The sequence below is a fragment of the Passer montanus genome, unplaced genomic scaffold (genome assembly GCF_014805655.1).
Source record: "Passer montanus isolate IOZ18808 unplaced genomic scaffold, ASM1480565v1 scaffold50, whole genome shotgun sequence".
In the NCBI taxonomy this organism is placed as follows: domain Eukaryota; kingdom Metazoa; phylum Chordata; class Aves; order Passeriformes; family Passeridae; genus Passer; species Passer montanus.
In genome coordinates, this window is record NW_024369930.1 from 2,640,476 (window position 1) to 2,659,078 (window position 18,603).

The window sequence follows — 18,603 nt, forward strand, 5'->3', positions numbered from 1 at the left end:
ATACCTGAGTGCATCATCTGAGAAGCTGAGTTTGAGGCACGCTCTCAAACTCACAGAATTTGAGCTTTTTTTTGGTTGTTCTAGGGTACAGAAATAAATAATCTAATGGCTGATGTCATCCCAGATGAGGAGTGCTGTTGCTGGGGAAACTTGTATCCATAGGTTCTCAAACCTGTAGGTAAAAACACTGCAAGAAGCACAAGTTGAAGCCAAATAAATTTGAATGGCATATAACGAGTTAAAATGCCTTTAAAACTCCAAGGAAAGATTCTTGTTTTTTTCATATCAATATTTAATGCCTTTCTGGAAGATGCACTTTAAGCAAACGTCTACCACTAAATGTATTTGTTATGGTTTATTGCAGAAGTAGATAAGGGAATTTTAATGACCAGTGATAGGTGGGTGGCGAGACAGTATGCAAGAGGTCAGATTGGAGTGTCTCATTGGCCCTTTTAGCCTGAAATCAGGAATATGTCAAGATTTTGGTTGATTGTTTGGTAGGGATTTTTTCTCTTTTTTTTGTCCTGACAACTTAAATGTTTGTCCCAAGTAGTTGTTCGTTATCCACCTTAGTTATTAATGGGCTGGAAAATACTTCATGACCCTTGTGTGATACAAATATTCAAAACAGTAAATATTGCAAAGCTTTTGTTATTCCAAACAAGGAATACATACCAATTCCTTTTTTCTTTTCTCAGTCTACTTAACAGTTTTTCCATGTCTGTCTAGCAAAAAAAAAAACAAACGTTCAGTAGTTAAGCTTTCCCTTATCCTTAGTGTAAGTAAAAATTTCTTAACAAGCCCTACAATATTATCTGTGTAGTAAGACCAAATGGTGAATACTTACATAAAGCAGACAAATACAGACTAGTCTTTGACAGAGAGGTGAAAATTAAGTGTTACTTTTCCATCCCAGTGATAATATTCCTTGTGGTACTTGCTTGCATTTCTTCTGGAATATCTGGCTTAAATAATAATGTAAGTGTTTAAAAACAAATATAACATAAAAATCATGTCAATTCTTTTCTCTATGAGAATTACAGCTCAGACAAGGACCATCTCCAGAAGCCAAGTTCACCTCTGAACTGTGCACAAGCTACTAAGCCTTTGTAACACTACAGCCAGACAGATCCCACACAGAAGCTACTCGTGTTTTTATTCAAAGACCATCTGGACATACCTGATATATCGCTACAGGATTTAGAAAGAAAGAATATGTTTCAACATTTTTCTCTTAATTTCTTATTTAAACTGAGCCTTACATAGCTACAAATAAAATTGGCAAATCTTTAGAAGCTTTATTTTTCTTTTAGAATTACAAATTAATAACCAAGCCATCTGAACTCTGGAATTTATTTGTTTATACACCTGCTATTTTACCTGATAGGGGAAAGCATATTATGCCAGATTCAATACCCCAAGAGAGCTGAGGCTGCTGCAGCTCTGTGCCATGTGTCCTACCAAATGTCTTCCCAACTGGCCCAATATACATGGAGCATATGTATATACACATACATACATAACACATATATATGTCTACATAGGCACACACACACACATATATATATATGTGTGTGTGTGTGTGTAAATCAGGTCATGCACACAGATAACACAAACAAATGCAAAACATTCACGTGAGCACATATATGTGTTTCACTATTAGAGACCTCTAGGACCAGCACCTCTGTTTAACACAACTTTTTCATCTCCAAACCAACTAAATCCATCCATTACTCTGTTTAAGGGTTCTTCTCTTAAATATTCCATACTAAGTCCTGTGCAAACATGAATTGCATTTTACAGTATTAGCTGTAACTTTAGCTTGCTGTAGAAGGAAAATGGATATAAGATAGTAAAAAAGACATGGAAAGATTTGGAAAAGGAATAGTACAAATTTAAAAACAAGATCTGTTTCATTTTGTATCTGTCACAAAGTGTTAACTCTAGGGAATAGTGTGCTTGAGTGCATGAACAGCCAAAGGGAGTGGAAATTAGAAGCTCAAATTCTGCATTAGGATGTCAGGAGCAGGAATGTTGCTGGAAACTGTACATTTATTACTGTACAATATAGCTGACAGATCCAGATGACTAGAAAAGTCACCTCCATTCCTACTTCGAGGGATTGCTTTGGGCATCAATACACATTTTTATTGTCTCCTCTTATAGCTGTCAAATGTCAGGGAGTCAGACTTCTAACAACACATGGCATGGGGGTTTGTGATTTCCAGAATAAATCTGAGCTCTCTAGTATATTAGTAGCATTTAAAATGAGTAGTGTATAAAAAGTAGTATATAAAAAGTAGTATTTAAAATGTGTAGTTTAGTGGAACATAAAAAGATTTGATAGCTCTACCTCATGGTTCCACTGGCTAATAAATCTGTTTGATCCTTCCAGTTTCTTAATTTTCAGCAAATCACAAATCTTACTTAAGAGGCCCCTGCTTTTTCAGACATGTCATTGATCTTGGGATATTTTATGGCATTTCAGATGCTGGACCAAAAATGCATTGCTGAGTCAGCTTTCAAACTAGGAGACTGTTATCAGGAAGCATTGTGACAACATCATTAAAAATTTGTGTGGGAGAATGTTTTCTTAAACAATAAACTCATTCCTTACCAGTTCAGAAGAGGCTGGGCTGGCTTTAATGATTCTTCTGGAGAGAGATGACTCATGATGTTAGTGAAAAAAGAAGAAAATGCAGGCTATCCTGAAGCTTTGAAACAAGGTGGGGGCTATTTGTTCTGTGATCCACCTTTAAAAAACATACCGTCTATAACAGTTATCTATTTGTTGGGTAATAATTATGTGTGGCAGTGTCTTAGTTTGGAGTGAATCTAAAGGATCTCCTAACTTAGGAAAAGCATCAATGAAATACTGATGGAGTTCTCAAGTCTCACGCTTTCAGGGCTCACACTTTTCCCTCCTGTCTCTCGCTTCCTGCCTTAGCAGTACCTCCCATGTCAGCACTGTGCTGCTGCAGCCTCCTGGCTGCTCTGGAACTCCAGGCACCTGCCCAGCCAGGCACAGTCTCTGCCCTAAAAGGGGAGCAGGCACATGGGAGTCAAGATGTGAGAATGCAGAGGTGATACTATAGCCCCCTGCTGTCCCTCTGCATATGAGCTGATGCTAAAATGTGTGTCTGTCTTGTAACTTCTTGCACCAATTCAACATTCAGCTTCATACCCAGAGGAGTAACCTCACATATCAGGAGAATCTATAGGTAACAGTTTAATAAGTAAATCTTTCTCTCTGATGACCAGAGAGGGAACATGAGGAATGTCAGGGAAGTTCACTGTGGACACTGCGGAAAGGTTCTTCACTGAGAGGGTGATCTGGCACTGGAACAGGCTCCGCTGGGAATTGGTCATTACTCCAAGCTTATCAGAGTTCAAGGAGTGTCTGGACAATGCTCTGTGGTTTATTGTTTGGTAGTCCTGCATGGAGCAGAGTTAGACTTGATGATCCTTATGGATCCCTTCCAGCTTGAAATATTCTCATGATTCATCTTTTTGGCAAGCCTGCTTCATGTTTTAAACAACTTGAATTTGACTGAATGAAGATTCTCCCTGTCAAGTGATAAATACAAGAAAATACAGATAAAAACAAGAAAATATCTACAAAATAATTTTCTAGGAAGTTTCTTCCTATTACAGTTCTCTTCCCCAGTGGATTTGGGGAGCAGTGCCACGGAGGGCAGGCTGCAGAGCTGCAGCACTACAGCAGTGCTGTGGTTTAGATCAGTCAGCTTTCCCTGGGAGATGCTGAAGTTTACATTACTGAATTTTTCAGTAGAAGTCAGAAACACATGATTTTAAGTAAATAATACATGCTAACTTAGCCACAGCAGCATAAAAAGACCATAAATTTCATCTTGCTAAGCAAATTCATCTTTAAACCTGCACTGACATTCTGTGTTGTAAATCTGAGATTGGCAGTGCAGCATCATACTTCATGGTCTGAACATTAATCCTGGGGTACTTAGTGGGAACTTTGCATTGATTTATGAGCAGATAATAATATTGGGGTTAAATAATATAAGGGTTAAAAAAGCTGACTGAGAACACACTCTGGCCTTGTATTTGGTCTTTTCCCTATTATTTATCTTATGTTATTCTGGAATATTTTTCAGCAGCTTTTTATTGATCTAACAGTTTTATTGTTGAATTCTGCTAATTTTGGTGTGTGATGGACATATATACATTTGTGAAAGAAATGTGATTAAATCTCACAAAATGCCAGTAGTGGAAATTGGCATATAATCCTAATATTGTTTCATTGAGACTTGAAATCCAGTTTAAGAAATGCAGGTGGCTTCTCAGTACTTGAATAAGTTTTTTATATCTTCTATACCATGTATCTGTAGGATTGTACTGAAGACTGTCTGTACATAAGTCATAGAAGAAAAAACAAGTTATTCTATAGCAAGATATGAATGGTGAACTTTGATATCACGTATTATTTTTTCTCATGTCAAATTACAAACCTTTATTGCTTGAACTACCTCAGGTTTTCTGTGTACTGAGAATGTACATGGGAATAAAACTTGGCAAATTGCCTTCATACTATTCTCTAAATGGGTTCTGATAAATATTTATAATGCCTTCTCACTGCTCAAATACAGATTCTAACTGGCCTTATTCAAGATTCAGTTATTCTTGGGATTAACCCTGAAATCCTATTACCAAGCCTAAAGCAGCAGGGGAAAAAAAAAAAAAGGAAAAGAAAATGACAAAGCCGGATTTAGCTACAAAATGAAAGCCTGGTGAAATCAGATCTATTTCACTATTGCTCATTTAATACGTATAGATACAACTGGGTCACCAAGCTGATTTAGCCACGAGGTAGAAGTAGCATAGCAACAAACCTCAGTGCATTGAAAGTCAACAGCAGTAGTATCTAAGTCTTTAGCAAAGTCACTATATTTTCCTCAACTTTCAGTTTTCCTGCAGAGGTGTTATTGATTTATTAACCTATTGGGTATTTTAAATGTGTTTTATTTCTATAGAAAGTTTAAGTGTGGAAATTGCTTCCTGGTTCCTGTTTACAATATTTTCTATAAAAGATAAACACTTATGAATGTTTAAAAATTCACCACTTTCATGCTGTTTAAGTCAGGTTCTCATTTCATGTCAGAAATTTTTGGAAAGGGAAATATTCCTAGAGGTGTTTTTGTGTATTATGTTCTGTTTATGTTTGTTTTTATTTTGTTTGGTTTAGGTTATTTTTGTTTTGTTTGGTTTTAGTTTTTGTGTTGTTTGGTTTTTTGTTTGTTCATTTGTTTTTAGGGGATTCGTTTGGGTTGTTTTTTTCTTAGAAATGCAATTCCAGAAGATTCTGATTAAACATGGTATGTTGAATCAATATATATCAGTAAACAAACTGAAAGAAAAAGGAGCCAGTAGGTAAGGATGATTGGGAAAATCTGAATTTTTACAAAGACCTGGTCCTACTTGCTTTATGTTATCACTTCCACAGATTTTGGAGGCACAGAAGGACATTTAGAAAATAGCTGGTTTACAGCTTTTCCTTAATTTTCATCCTCCTACAGTTGGGACCTCTTGTGTTCAAGATGTGGAAATTTTCCTTTAAGGAGGAAGTTTAGATTTTAATATGTGTGATTTTTCAACTATTTAGAACACGAATATTTTTTTATTGTTTTAGTTGAAATGAAAATTTAATGCTAGTTATAGAAAGCACCAATGTCCTCCACCAGAAATGTAAAATTCCACATTTCATGGTACTGTTAAGACCAGTTTAAATCTTTTTGTTTTAGTGCCACCTAGTGACTGAAACTTGAAAACTTTTTTTGAAGATTTCGATTTATTGGCGTTTGGTTTTGCAATTTGCATTAATGAGATGCTTTACAGAAGATTTTTGTCCTTTTCAAACTGAATCACAGAGTTTTTGCTAAATTCTTATACTTCCTTTCTTCATTTCAGACATCTTCTCCAGGGTTTTATTTTCATCCTCCCCTTATTACGCCTTATACAGTCTTCTTAATTAAAACACTAGTCTGCAGGGTCTTTTTATTCATTCTTTGACCTGCATATCCACAAAGTAGAACAGATATAGGCAATAAACCAATATTTCTATTTTACTTCCCTTGAATTCCCTAATAACCTCATGTTGTGGTAGCAATTTTAGTAATTTTATTAGAAGGATTTCCAGGTTGAGACTGTGGAAAAGAGGAGGCTTTTAGCAATGCATAAGTAACTATTCTGGAATTAGAAGAGGTGTTCAGAATGACAGTCTCATATTTTCTGTAAGTTCAACTCTTGGGGCACTGGGTTTGCAGAGGTCCATGTGGCTGGAGGAGCCCACAGCTCAGTGGAACTTCCCAAGGGAGGGGAAAGCACTCAAGCATTTTAATCTTTTGCTGCAGTTCTTTATAATTTTTCACTGCTTTTTTTTCACTTGGTTTTCACAAGTTGATCCTCTTCTGAATCAGAAGATAAAGTCCTTGTAAAACAGTCAGATTAGTATTTCTGTCTCAGACCTCCTCCAGGATGACAAAGTTCAAGCAGCATTAGGCTCAAAGCCCTTCATTTGGACTTTCATATTAAGTTGAATAGGTTTTCTTATCTTTCAGGTTATTGAGTTGCCCCATATATGACCAGAGATTGTACTGGTGGTCTGAGGTCAATGAGATTGAGTTCTCTTGAGACTTTTTATGCCCCAGTAGCAGGCTTAGTTATTCCTGCCAAAACCTGTGACGAGAAGGTCTTAATTTCCTCAGAACAGAGGATTGTTCTGGGACATCCCAGAGGTGGAGAATGAAATAGGATATAAATAAATGGGGTAGTGAGAAATAATCCAGTGGAAACTGCATCTAGATCCTATACCTTGCAGGTATAATTACAAGACAGATTTAATTATATTAATACTTCATGAAGCTTTAAAATAAAAGCTCAAGGTTATCCTGTTTTCCATGATTTACAATTGTTTTGCTGAAAGCCTCTTTTATTTTAGCTTAGATAAGGAATAAGCTTTTCATATACTTGAAAAAAATAGAAGCTGTCATTGATGGTGACAGACTCTGTAGGGTGGTTTTACATTTGAACAATTGAATGGTTTGCCTCTAAATGTCATACATTGTTTTGTAAGTGAATCACTGAGCCCATGGCATCATAAAAAAATTCTATTTATTTCCTTTTTTCCGATAGCACTTTTGTTGCATGTGTTTATATTTACTGCAATAATTAGGGGGAATGCCAGGCTGATAAATACCCAACTGACATAATTCACATAGATACACTGAGAGTACTTTGTTCAATAAAGCTTGGATTGTAATTACCTTAATTTTACACCTTTGATAGGATTTGATTTTGTAAGAACATGGACTTGCTGAAATGGCATCTAGTTTTTGAAAGCTTACATGTTCATTCTTCAGTTAAATACTAAGTGATTGTGTTTTCAAGAAATCTTGGGAACTGAAATAAGCATTATTATGTTATAGACAATGTGACCAGTAATCAGTGAAGGCTTAGAGCAGTTATTTTGGCTTGTAAATTAAGATGTGTAATTTTTTACAAATCTTAATGTGTAAAAAATCATAGTGCCACTATTGATATTATGTTTCAGATAACTAAAATCTATCTCAGTTTGGCTAACTCTAAGTTTTGAATGATCCTGATGTTTGCCACATATGAAAAGTCAGTTTTAAGTATTTTCTCTTTTACAGTTAAAATCCTTCCATTACTTCAATATTTTACTGGAGTTCTGATTAATTAAATTCACCCCTGAATTTTCTTTCCCTCTTCATCAGCATTTCATCAGTCAGATTTGAACCTTGCCTTCATGTCCTAGCAAACAGGGAAATGTTCATTCTGGAGGATTGCTGTTCCATCTAGTGATTCCTTCATCGAATCACAAACTCTGCTCATCTGCCTTTTTGACTGGCATTCACATTAATGTTGACTGATGTCTCTGCAAACAGCTGGCTCATACATTTGCTTAATTAAATTAGAGCATTTGCAGACTTTGGTTGATGTAATCTCCATGCTACAAATGTGTCATTTCTCTCCTTCATTTTACATCAGCATTTGTGCATCTACAGATGCAGATGCTTGGGTTTGACCCTTTGTTCACTTTACAGAGTGTGTGAGAGCAGTGTGGTGCAGTTTAATGTGTAAGTGCAGTATAGCAGTTTCCTTGTCAGCTCCCTGCACAGTTTGAACCAGTATTCCTTAAAATATTTTCAAAATAATTTCTGTAGCCATAATTACCAATCCATGTGCTGGATACCTCCTGACCTTCTTACAAATAATTATCCTGATATATTTGCAGAACTGGTAGCAAATGACTTAGATTGGCAGTTTAATGTTATTGACATTCCAGGGAGAAATTTTCTCTTGTCACTAAATTTTCACTTGAATGTCTAAACTGCTGTTTGCTATAGCCAAGACAAGGCATGCACAGGCCATAGGATTGAATTTAGGATTTCTTTTATATTAAGTCATTAAATAATTTCTGTATAATATCACTGGTGAAGCAGAGGAGTATTTTCACTTTATTTTTTCAGATGAAATTGACTTTTGTAGGGCAGAGCTCCCTACTATATAAAGTTTTGGGTTTTTTGATTGTTTTTTTTTACTTTCCAGATACAATTTTTGCACTTTTACCACAACTCACAATTTGAATTGGTTTCCAGACCTTGTCTTTATAAAATTACTTTATGTCTGTAATTTTCCTATCATGGCTAAAAATTTAGGTTGAGGCAAACTGAAATAATTCCATAATTGTTTTCGTTTCCACATGGTTTATGTTTCCAATAATCATTAGGTGATTTAATGGTTACTTCTATGAGAAGCTTTTATTGGAAGCACTGTTGAAGCTGTCAGAGTTTTGCATTAGAGTGAACTGGTTACAGCTGTGTGATCATTTCATGGTTTTGGTTAAGCAGCAAAAAAGGCTGTGTTTTTTTGGTCCCAAAAATATTCTTTTTTGAGCAATATGGAATACATTAAGGAGATACAGTGTAAACCCCTAATAACATTAATTGAAATACTAGGCGTTATTAAAAATGGTTTAATATTATTAATCCTTTAAGTTTGGTTTGTTATAAGTGTTGTACATTTACAGGTTGGTATTTGCTGCTGAAAGCAGTTCTCCCTCTGTACTTTGTGCCTGGTACTCAGTGCTTTATTTTAGAAGTGTAAGTAGTTGAGCATTTATTGAAACCTATGACCTTATTTACCTTTTTACCTACAGAGCACTGTTGAACTAGCTAGCAGTGGTGAGATTTAAGCCAACAAGACTTGATTTTTATGTTATTTTAAGGCTTTGCACCAGGTTGACAGCATAAAATTACATTTATGTTTACTTTCACTGAACATCCATAATCAGGAAGAGGCATAATAATCTGCTTTCAGTTGAAATGTAAATTGTGAGGTCTGTATTTTAGTATACATGAATATATGTATATTTATATGGAGACAAATATAAAAGCAATCTTAAACTGATTTCCACTTGTGCAGACAACATTTTGCACTTAAAAATTTTTCTGTGTGTGTTTTTACATAATGTCAGAATATCATATAAATTACTTTTCAGGGAGTAGTCTTTATGGATATGTGATAAGACAGTAGAAGTATGTGTTTTCTCAAGACACAAATTTCTATTGCTATCATCAGTATTCTCACATTTGCAGCTGTACTCTCCTGTGCTTCCAAGAGTGTATTTTGTTTTCCATAATTTTTACATATCAGTTGAGTCTGATCTGCAAGTTACATTGTAAAACACCAAACTAATTCATGCAATATGGAAGTCACCTGATTACCAATATTTTTCAGGGGATTAAAAAAGTTAAAATATATCTTTATTTTTTTTTTAATTTCCACAACTCTGCATTTCTAAGTTTTATTTCTTTATGTAAACTTGAAACAAAATTTGTGTGATTTTTTCCACTGTAGTAGATTTTTTGGGTTGCTACAGAGTAAAGTATCACATTCCTGTTTTTTTAAAATATTTAGACTCATTTTGGATTCTCCAGTCACTACTGGTTGATCTCAGCATAGTGGAAATTAAAATATAGGTTTGACATTCTTTATCTCATGAACATCCAGAAAACATGAATCTTTACTGCTACAGTACACAGAAAAGAAAATTAACTGTCTTTAATACTATTTCTATTTATTTTGCAGTTCAATAATAATGCTCAGAATGTCAGTTGCTTTAATCATCTTGTCCAAGCTAATGTGAGGAACAAGAAGAAACTGAAAGAAGCTGTTTATAAAATCTCTGCTAAAGGAATTACGGATTACAAAAAAGGCTTTAGCTATGCTTTTGAACAGCTGCTAAATGTAAGTGTTTACAAGTATGATCTGTCTGCTGTCAAGTGAAGAAGAACTGGAATATTCAGCAGGCCACTGCATGCTCCTTCATCGTGTAACTAAGTGGTAGAAGTGCAAACCTATATTTAGCAAGTAAATTTATCCCAACAATGTTTTCTCATTGCAGGTTCCCCATCAGGTTGCTAAGACTTTGGAATTAATTTGGTTTTCAATCTGTTTTGCTTTGTTCATTCAGCTGTTTTTTCATTTTACATGTAATTCACAGTTGACACATACTTGTGGTAGTGGTTGACTTGCAGTTAATTTTAAAATGGAAAGATCTGTGTTACTGTGTTATTATTTCAATTTTACCACATCATCTCCTAGCAATGATTAGTTAACATACAATTTCACACTTGCTAGAAGTCATAAATACTTTACCATGGTTTGAGCAAGATAGAGGGGAGGAAATGAGTTAGTTAATAGAGGAATACTAGGCACTGATGATGCCTAAATCATAGTCTGCACTCACTGAGACTATTCTAATTCCTTTCTCTTTCTCATGTAAAAAAGAATAATTTCATCAAAAATTAAATGCATTGGTTCTATATTTTAAATACATTGCATTTTCTAACCAGACACTAGCTTTTTGAATAGAAGTGTTTCCCATTTTCAGCAAATATTTGGGGTTCACCAGTAAATTTTAAATGGTTCATGTAGTTGTTAAAAATATATTTCTACTTCTCATCTTCCTGAAGTAGGCACATGATATCTTAAACCTTAGCTTAAATAAAGCTGTATCACTTTACAGCAGGTAAGCTGTAGCTTAAGTATTCTTATCCTTACTGGTTTTGGTTTTGTTTTGGTTTGGGTTTTTTGTGGTTTTTGTTTAGGTGGGGTTTTTTTGTTTTGTTTATTTTTTTGTTGTTTTTTTTTTGTTTGTTTGTTTGTGGGTTTTGGGTGTTTGTTTGTGTTTTTTGTTTTGTTTATTTTTTTGTTGGTTTTTTGTTTGTTTGTGGGTTTGGGGGTTTTTTTATGGTTTTCGGGGGGTTTTTTGGTTGTTTTTTTTTTGTTTGTTTGTTTGTGGGTTTTGGGTGTTTGTTTGTTTGGGTTTTTTTTGTTTTTTTTTTGTTTTTTGTTTTTTGGTTTTTTTTTTTTTTTTTTTGGTTTGGGTTTTTGTTTTTTGTTTTGTTTTTGTTTTTTTTTACATTTTTTTCCCCAATCTGCCAGATTCTGAAATTCAGGACACTTCCCTGACATTGTATATGCAGTTTAAAGGCTAGCTAGTTCTGCTATAAAAAATTATAACCTTGTAAAATTTTGATGGAGAAAAAGAAAATGCAATGTTTTTATGGAAATTTTCTCAGCACTATTCAGAGTAGCAGAGGAGTGGAGGGAGAAATGAGTGGGTGTCCTCTGCTGATGGTTATATAAAACCACAAACAATATTTTGAAGTCTGTTGGATATTTTGGACCAGGCTGGGTGGCATTTTCCCCTGTTCTGCACATGTTGACATTTTATGCAGAGGGAACCAGGAAGAAAATAAAGTTTGCAAATATGTTCCTCATAACATTGATATTTGCTTAAAGTTATGGATTACATTTGGTGCAGCACCAGGTACATACTTGGTGTACAGGCAACATTAACAAAAGCTGAACACAGGGGAAATCTCAAACTGGACTTTTTTGTAGGACTAAAATATTGCTTAAAAAATAATTGGAGATGGGTGTTAAAGTGGGACCATCTCTTTTGTAGCTGGAGACAGAAGTGTGATTAGCCTCCCATGATCTCTGCAAGCCTAGAAGTTATGACTGGACATTATGGATTGCACAAATTGCCAAATCTGTTTAGCAGGAAGAGTAAAGGGCTGGTGGTGGGTTTAGGCCAAGGCTCTGGTGATAAGACGATATAATATGGTGGTATAATACAGGCTTAAATAAAAAAAAAAAAATGCTTTGGGATAGCAGCCAGTTATATGAATTCAAATAATCCAATTGATTTAAGGTCCAAATAAATGAAGTATTTCTCAAATTTTCAAAATAATTTTGTGGGTACTGTTTCTGGATGACAGTTATTTTAAACACTTTTCCAGTATACTAAATTAATGTTTCATACCATGAAAAAAATTGCTGTTTGATGTGTTTCTAAATGGAAATAGACACTCAAGCACTCAAGTTTTTTTAGCATAATAATTCATGTGATTAACAATAATCTGGATTACATAAATTTCATACAGCATTTCCCTATTATTTATTGTTACACTAACTTTCTTCTTTGAAAAGCATAATACTTCAGCTTCAGCAGTTCAGGTGGATTTTTTCCCTCATACTGTACTATCTATGGTTTCTTAAAGAAAACTTAGTGAGAAATGCATTCCTGAAGTGTCATGTCACAAAATATAATTGTAACCTGCCACTTACAGAGTTAATTTTAAAGATGTGAAACTTGTTTAAAACAAAAGTAATTTTAGATGCAGTATAAAATAGATCATGTCTTTCTTGCCTGTTTGAAAGGAAAAATAAGACCTATTATTATATTTGCAAGGACCCTCATGGCAGGAAGGAATGATGAATATGACTCCATGCTCTCAGAAGGCTAATTTATTATTTTATGATATTATATTATATTAAAGAGTATTATACTATACTAAACTAAAGAATACAGAAAGGATACTTACAGCATGCTAAAAAGATAATAATGAAAACTCGTGACTCTCTCCAGAGTCCCGACACAGCCTGACCCTGATTGGACAATGAGACAAAACAACTCACACCAGAATCCAACCAGGCAATCACCTGTGGGTAAACAATCTCCAAACATATTCCACACATGAGCACAACACAGGAGAAGCAAATGAGATAAGAATTGTTTTAGTTTTTCTCTGAGGCCTCTCAGCTTCCCAGGAGAAAAATCCTGAGCAAAGGAATTTTTCTGGAGAATGTGAATGCCTCAACCTCTATCAAATAAAAGAGAGAGCTAAAAATTATTACATACCACAATTCCTCTTGTATTCTTTTGTTGTTTAAGCTAAGAAGTTGTTTCTTGTCCTGGGGAAGCTCCTGTATAGGCAACACATTCCCATTCAGCTTTGGCCCATTGGACTGCTAAGGCAGACTGTTCAGAAAAATGATGAAATTATAGCATCAGATTTTCACAATCTGTAATGGATTCACTCCCTGAACCAGTATCTCTCCATTTTAGACCAAAAGAGGCTGGGGAGGAGGAAGATGTATTTTAAGTTCCTTAGAGATCATCTCGTTCCAACATCCCTGCCATGGACAGGGTCATCTTTCACTAGACCAGGCTGCTCTGAGCTCTATTCAGCCTGGCCTTAAACAGTTCAAGGGATGGGGTAATACAATATGATTTGAATTTATTCATGTTCAGGTTTCCAATAATGTTTGGGGGCTAAAATCTTGGATATTTTTTTCTATGAATTTAGTGTCTTGGCACACCATGTAGTGTAAGTAATGCCCTTCTCTAAGTATGAGGAGATGAGAGAAAACTGCTTTTTTCTGATACTGTGTAAGCATATGCTGAGTAAGTCACAGAAAAGTCCTGCTTTAGTCAGTGAAAGCAAAGCCTGGCTCAAGTTTCTATTGCCCATAATAGTGCTTCTTTCAAATCACTAGGAAAGTTCCATGATATGAGCAAATTTTGGTCCCCTTCTTTGTCTCTCTGATCTTATTTTGGTCTATATATTAAATCACTGTAGATGTAGGTGAATTTCTTTATTTATGAGGTATCCAAACCTACTTTTATTACTTTTTTAATATCAAGAGAATTGCAGCCCAAAGCAGTATCTTGCAAGTTATATTTCACAAGCGAAAAATGGTCATAAATTATTTAATCCCAACTGAAACACAGTGTGCTGATGAGGCTGGAGAGAAAGTATTGATTTAAGCCAGGTTTTATATGTTGCTACATGTAAGGGATCTGAGCTAAATTCTTTGGGATTTTTTTTTCACAAATTATTAGATTTTGAAGTAGTAATATTAAGAAAAAAAGTAATTATTCACTGAATATTGAACAGGAATTAGACCAATGAGTAGAATGAAAAGTGGCAAAGGGGAGTGGGATCATGACACCTGACCGGTCTACTGACAGTCACTAGCCAAAGGAATAAAGCAGGAGGGAACTGGGGACTTTGTAAGGAAACTGTCCTATTTATCTTCCTGACTCTGGAGTAAATTCATAGAGCAAAATTGAGGCTCATGGAAGGAGAACTTGAGTTTCTTTCCCTGGACCTCTAAGGGATTTACTCGGTCACATCCAGCTACTCACAAGTACCAAGGTACCATTTGTATGCAGCACAAAGAGCAAGGAACGGCTGCAGAAGTAATAAGCAATTTGCTTAGAGTCTAACTTTAAGTGAATAAAAAGGAGCCAAAATTCATGCTCACCCCTATTGATCTGGCTGTGGAACAACGTTGTTATTTCTTTGTAAAAGAAATAACTGCCTTTTTCTCAGGGGCTTTGCTAGTTACTTTGATGAATTAGGAGTCAGAGGGGCTTCTTCTTAATTCTATTTCAGGCTTGCTGTCCAGAAATAATGGAACATGCTCTATTTTTCAGCTCTAAGGTGCAACATAGTTGGAAAAGTAGGTGATGGAGAGATTTTAATAATCTAGGTGGCCATATTTTGGCTACAACATATTATCTAAACCTTATTCTAAAATACTTTTCTAAAGATTAGCTATTCATTTGACAGTATTAATAATTTTAAGAACAACAAAAAAATTAAAGACTTGAAAGATGAAGCTCAATTTAAGGAAATATTACAAAAACATTTCAAAACTTATAAGGTGAATATCCTTTAGGATGCTTAACAGAAATTTGATTCAAGCAGTCAGCAAGCTGGACAGTTTTTGTGGCTACATAAAACTTTTGAGTCCAACATAAAAAAATAAGCATATTTAGTAATTCATTACATGTCCATAAAAAAAGTAAGGATGAGAAAAGAGAAGAGTAAAAATATTTTGAGATTCTCACTGTGCAAGTTTCATGCAGAACATCTGTCCAGGAGCACTGTGGGGTTGATGTGATGAGTATGAGCTAAAGAGCTCTCCTTGTGTTTGTGGAGGTGAAATGAACTACCAAATCCCTATTCCACTTTCTTGTGCTGGATCTGAAGTGACTCATATTTAAGTATCATGGAACAGAAAAGTGGCTTTGGTTTATTTTATTTTATTTTTCGTTTAGAGGGGGTTATTGAATGAAATTCTAAAATATTTATGTTTTGACATTACCATGTTAAAGTAGTAAGTGTGTAGCTATAAAAGCCATCAGATATAATAGTTGTTATTCCCTATAGCCTGAAATATAAAAACTCTTCTGTTTGTATCTCCTACAGCACAGTGTCTCCAGAGCTAACTGCAATAAGATTATTATGCTGTTCACAGATGGTGGTGAAGAAAGAGCACAAGAAATTTTCCACAAATATAATGAAGACAAAAAAGTGAGTGATATATGAAAAATTTTACTATATGAAATACAACAGCATAAATGTATAAAATACTTTAAAAATAACTTATTAGTATTGATCCTTAGGACACTAAAATCTTTTTCAATCTATAATATTTAATTGAAAAATCATAAAATATATTTAATGTTTTACACTTTGTGACTTCATTGGTCTCAAGTGATGCAGAAGTATACTGTAAACCATAAATAACTCAGCTTTCTATTGATACTTTTCTTGCATTAGAATAATTCCTGAATTATCCAGCAGAAACAGGTAGTTAAATGATATATGTGTACCTCTGTCTCCTCACTGCAAATATCTTCTATGTGCTTTTATTGTTTGCTAGACAAAGACAAATGAGAACTCAAGGTTAGAATCTGAATTTGAATAGATTTGGGCTGGAACAAACCCACATTTTTCCCAGTGAGGTTAATTATACCTTTGAATGTCTTAACAAGAAGGGGGATGGCTTTCTGTTGATGAAATTTGATCTGTGGTTAAAGCCGAATTATGAGTTTGACAAGAGAATCCCTGGATGAGTTCTCTTGTTTAGATAAAATTGGATTATTAGCTGTGCTGGTTTGGGGTTTAATTTTTGAATCTAATCAAATTTCTGGTCTTTGCATACTTAAAGATTTAGAAATGCAGGAGTGTGTGCATGAAAGAGAGCAGCATATAAAGTTGTTTCCTATTAAATTTCAGTCCAAACTGTTATTATTATTATTATTAGAAGATTCATCACATTCTAAATAGAAATGGAATATGAGCTGGATTCACACTGCAACTAAGCATTTACCTTTTCTAGTGCCTGGGGTTGTGCCTACATCTGTGGGGTTTTGTGAGTTATTTTTTGTTTTGTATTCAAAAAAAATACAAAAAGTTAGAATGTGATTCATAAAGGCACTTCAGCAGTTGCCATGGATGTTTATGCATGAAGCAGTGGAAGTATTTAATTGGAAATCTTCATATGTTTGAATTAATCCATTCAAAAGTAGAGCTGGAAATGCAGTGCTCAATTTGTATCTTGACCAGTGATTCAATCACTGACCTTGAATAATCATTTTGTGGTTGTTTTACAGTAGTGCTTCACACAGAATGATATGGTGGGGTTTAGTTAATCTTTGTGTCTGAGTTGAAAGTACTTTTTAAACTGTCAATTAGAAGAGAGAATGGAAGTCATTGCCATGTGTGATACACATGGCTGTACTCTGAAAATAAACACAGATTCCTCTTCAAATTTGGAGAGTAGTAGATAGATAGTGGTAGCTTTTTATCACATTACAACAGCAGCCATCAGCTATTGGAAATACTTCCATAAGGGGGAAGATGTATTATTCATTTCTTTTTTTTTTCAGTTAATTTGCTGTGTTAGGAAGAAAGTGTAGTAAAATATTCAGTCCAAACAAAACAGATTTGGAGGGCTGAGATTTGTGATCTTAATCACATCATGCCTTATAATTGATAAATCTGTGAAGTATAATAAACAAAATGTAGGATTTACTAATTTTAAATGGCTGTTTTATTGCATAATTTAATACTGTAAATTTTCACTGCCAAGGGTTGGGGTGGTTTTATGTATAATGGTATATATAGAACACTATACACAGTCACTTTCTTGTTACCTTTTGTGAAGGAAGTTTTGGAGGTTTCATTACATACAGCAAATGTACAATGGTAATAATGGTTGCTCATACATAATTTAATACATTGCCAATGCAATGCAAGGCACATTTTCTACACTTGTTTATGGTCTATGCACCTGCCAGTTCAAATCTTAGTATACACTTCCATTTTGTCACTTGTCTAATGAAGCACTGGGTTGTAGATATCAGTCCTTACTGGTTTTCTCCAAGGTGACATTGGAATTGCAGTACCAAGTTTAAGCAGGTGTAATTTGAAGAACCATTTGCTTTCCCCTTATCTCTTTAAATCAGTAACAATCCTTGTAGTGTTGAAGGGAAATTTATGGTTGGAAAACATCTAATGAGACTGCACCAGTAAATCTGTTTTGAGAAGTCACAATGAAATCTCTCAACATCTTTCATAACATTCTAATATTTTTTAAAATGAGCCTTATACTAAATATGCTTGTGATAATGCTCTCCTTAGTAAGGCTACACTTGACTCCAGAATGATGACATGAGAGTTCTTTTGTTGTTGCCTCTGTATGTAACTTAATGTTAGTTCATTATCAGGAGAGAATAACGTAATTATTAGACACTTTCCAACATGCAAAATACACATACACTTTTAATATTGCTAAGTCATAATCATAAATATTGTGTTACCTTCTTAGATTGAGGAGGAGGCTGCTTTCTTATATTAAGTGATGAGATTTGAAAGAGATGTGGGTGTAGTTTCTGTTGTCTTTATTGCAGTTAATTTATAATTTAGTTCATAAATATCCAGTGAATTTCAGACTATGTTGATATTTATCATTTGTAGAGGGACTATTCCATATAAGGTGTTGAAAAGTTTTCTGTTTTACTGTAGAAACGGTTCATGGTATAAATATATATCAGCATATGTATCTTCTTGCCTGCTTTGCATTTATTTGACCACTTATCTTTGTGCTTTTGCATAATGCATAAAAAAGATTAATCATTATTGTCTTATGTCACAGTCAGTCACTTAGGCACCACTAAGTTTTAAACTTACTTTATTTTTCTTATTCTAACAAAATACCATTTATTCAAATCTATTAATTCTTGTTTCCATCTTCCTGATGTAAAATTGCTTCAGCTCTAAATGTATTTTCTTTTTCATGTCAGTTACTTTGTAAATCCATGCCATGAAAGAAGCTTGAGTTTCAGGCCATCAAGTAACATGATTTAGTACTCTTGTTTGCAGTGTCTTTGCTGCAACC

At 34.5% G+C, this 18,603-nt stretch overlaps 1 protein-coding gene across 2 annotated transcripts in view; it reads left to right on the plus strand.

Annotated features, from left to right (window-relative positions):
* The window catches only part of CACNA2D1 (calcium voltage-gated channel auxiliary subunit alpha2delta 1), a 368,301-nt gene that overhangs the window by 276,738 nt on the left and 72,960 nt on the right, over window positions 1-18,603 (plus strand). For both annotated transcript variants that reach the window (XM_039723786.1, XM_039723787.1), the window contains exons 11-12: window positions 10,144-10,302; window positions 15,627-15,731. In XM_039723786.1, coding sequence (XP_039579720.1) covers window positions 10,144-10,302; window positions 15,627-15,731 — 264 coding nt within the window. The remainder of the gene's footprint in view (window positions 1-10,143; window positions 10,303-15,626; window positions 15,732-18,603) is intronic.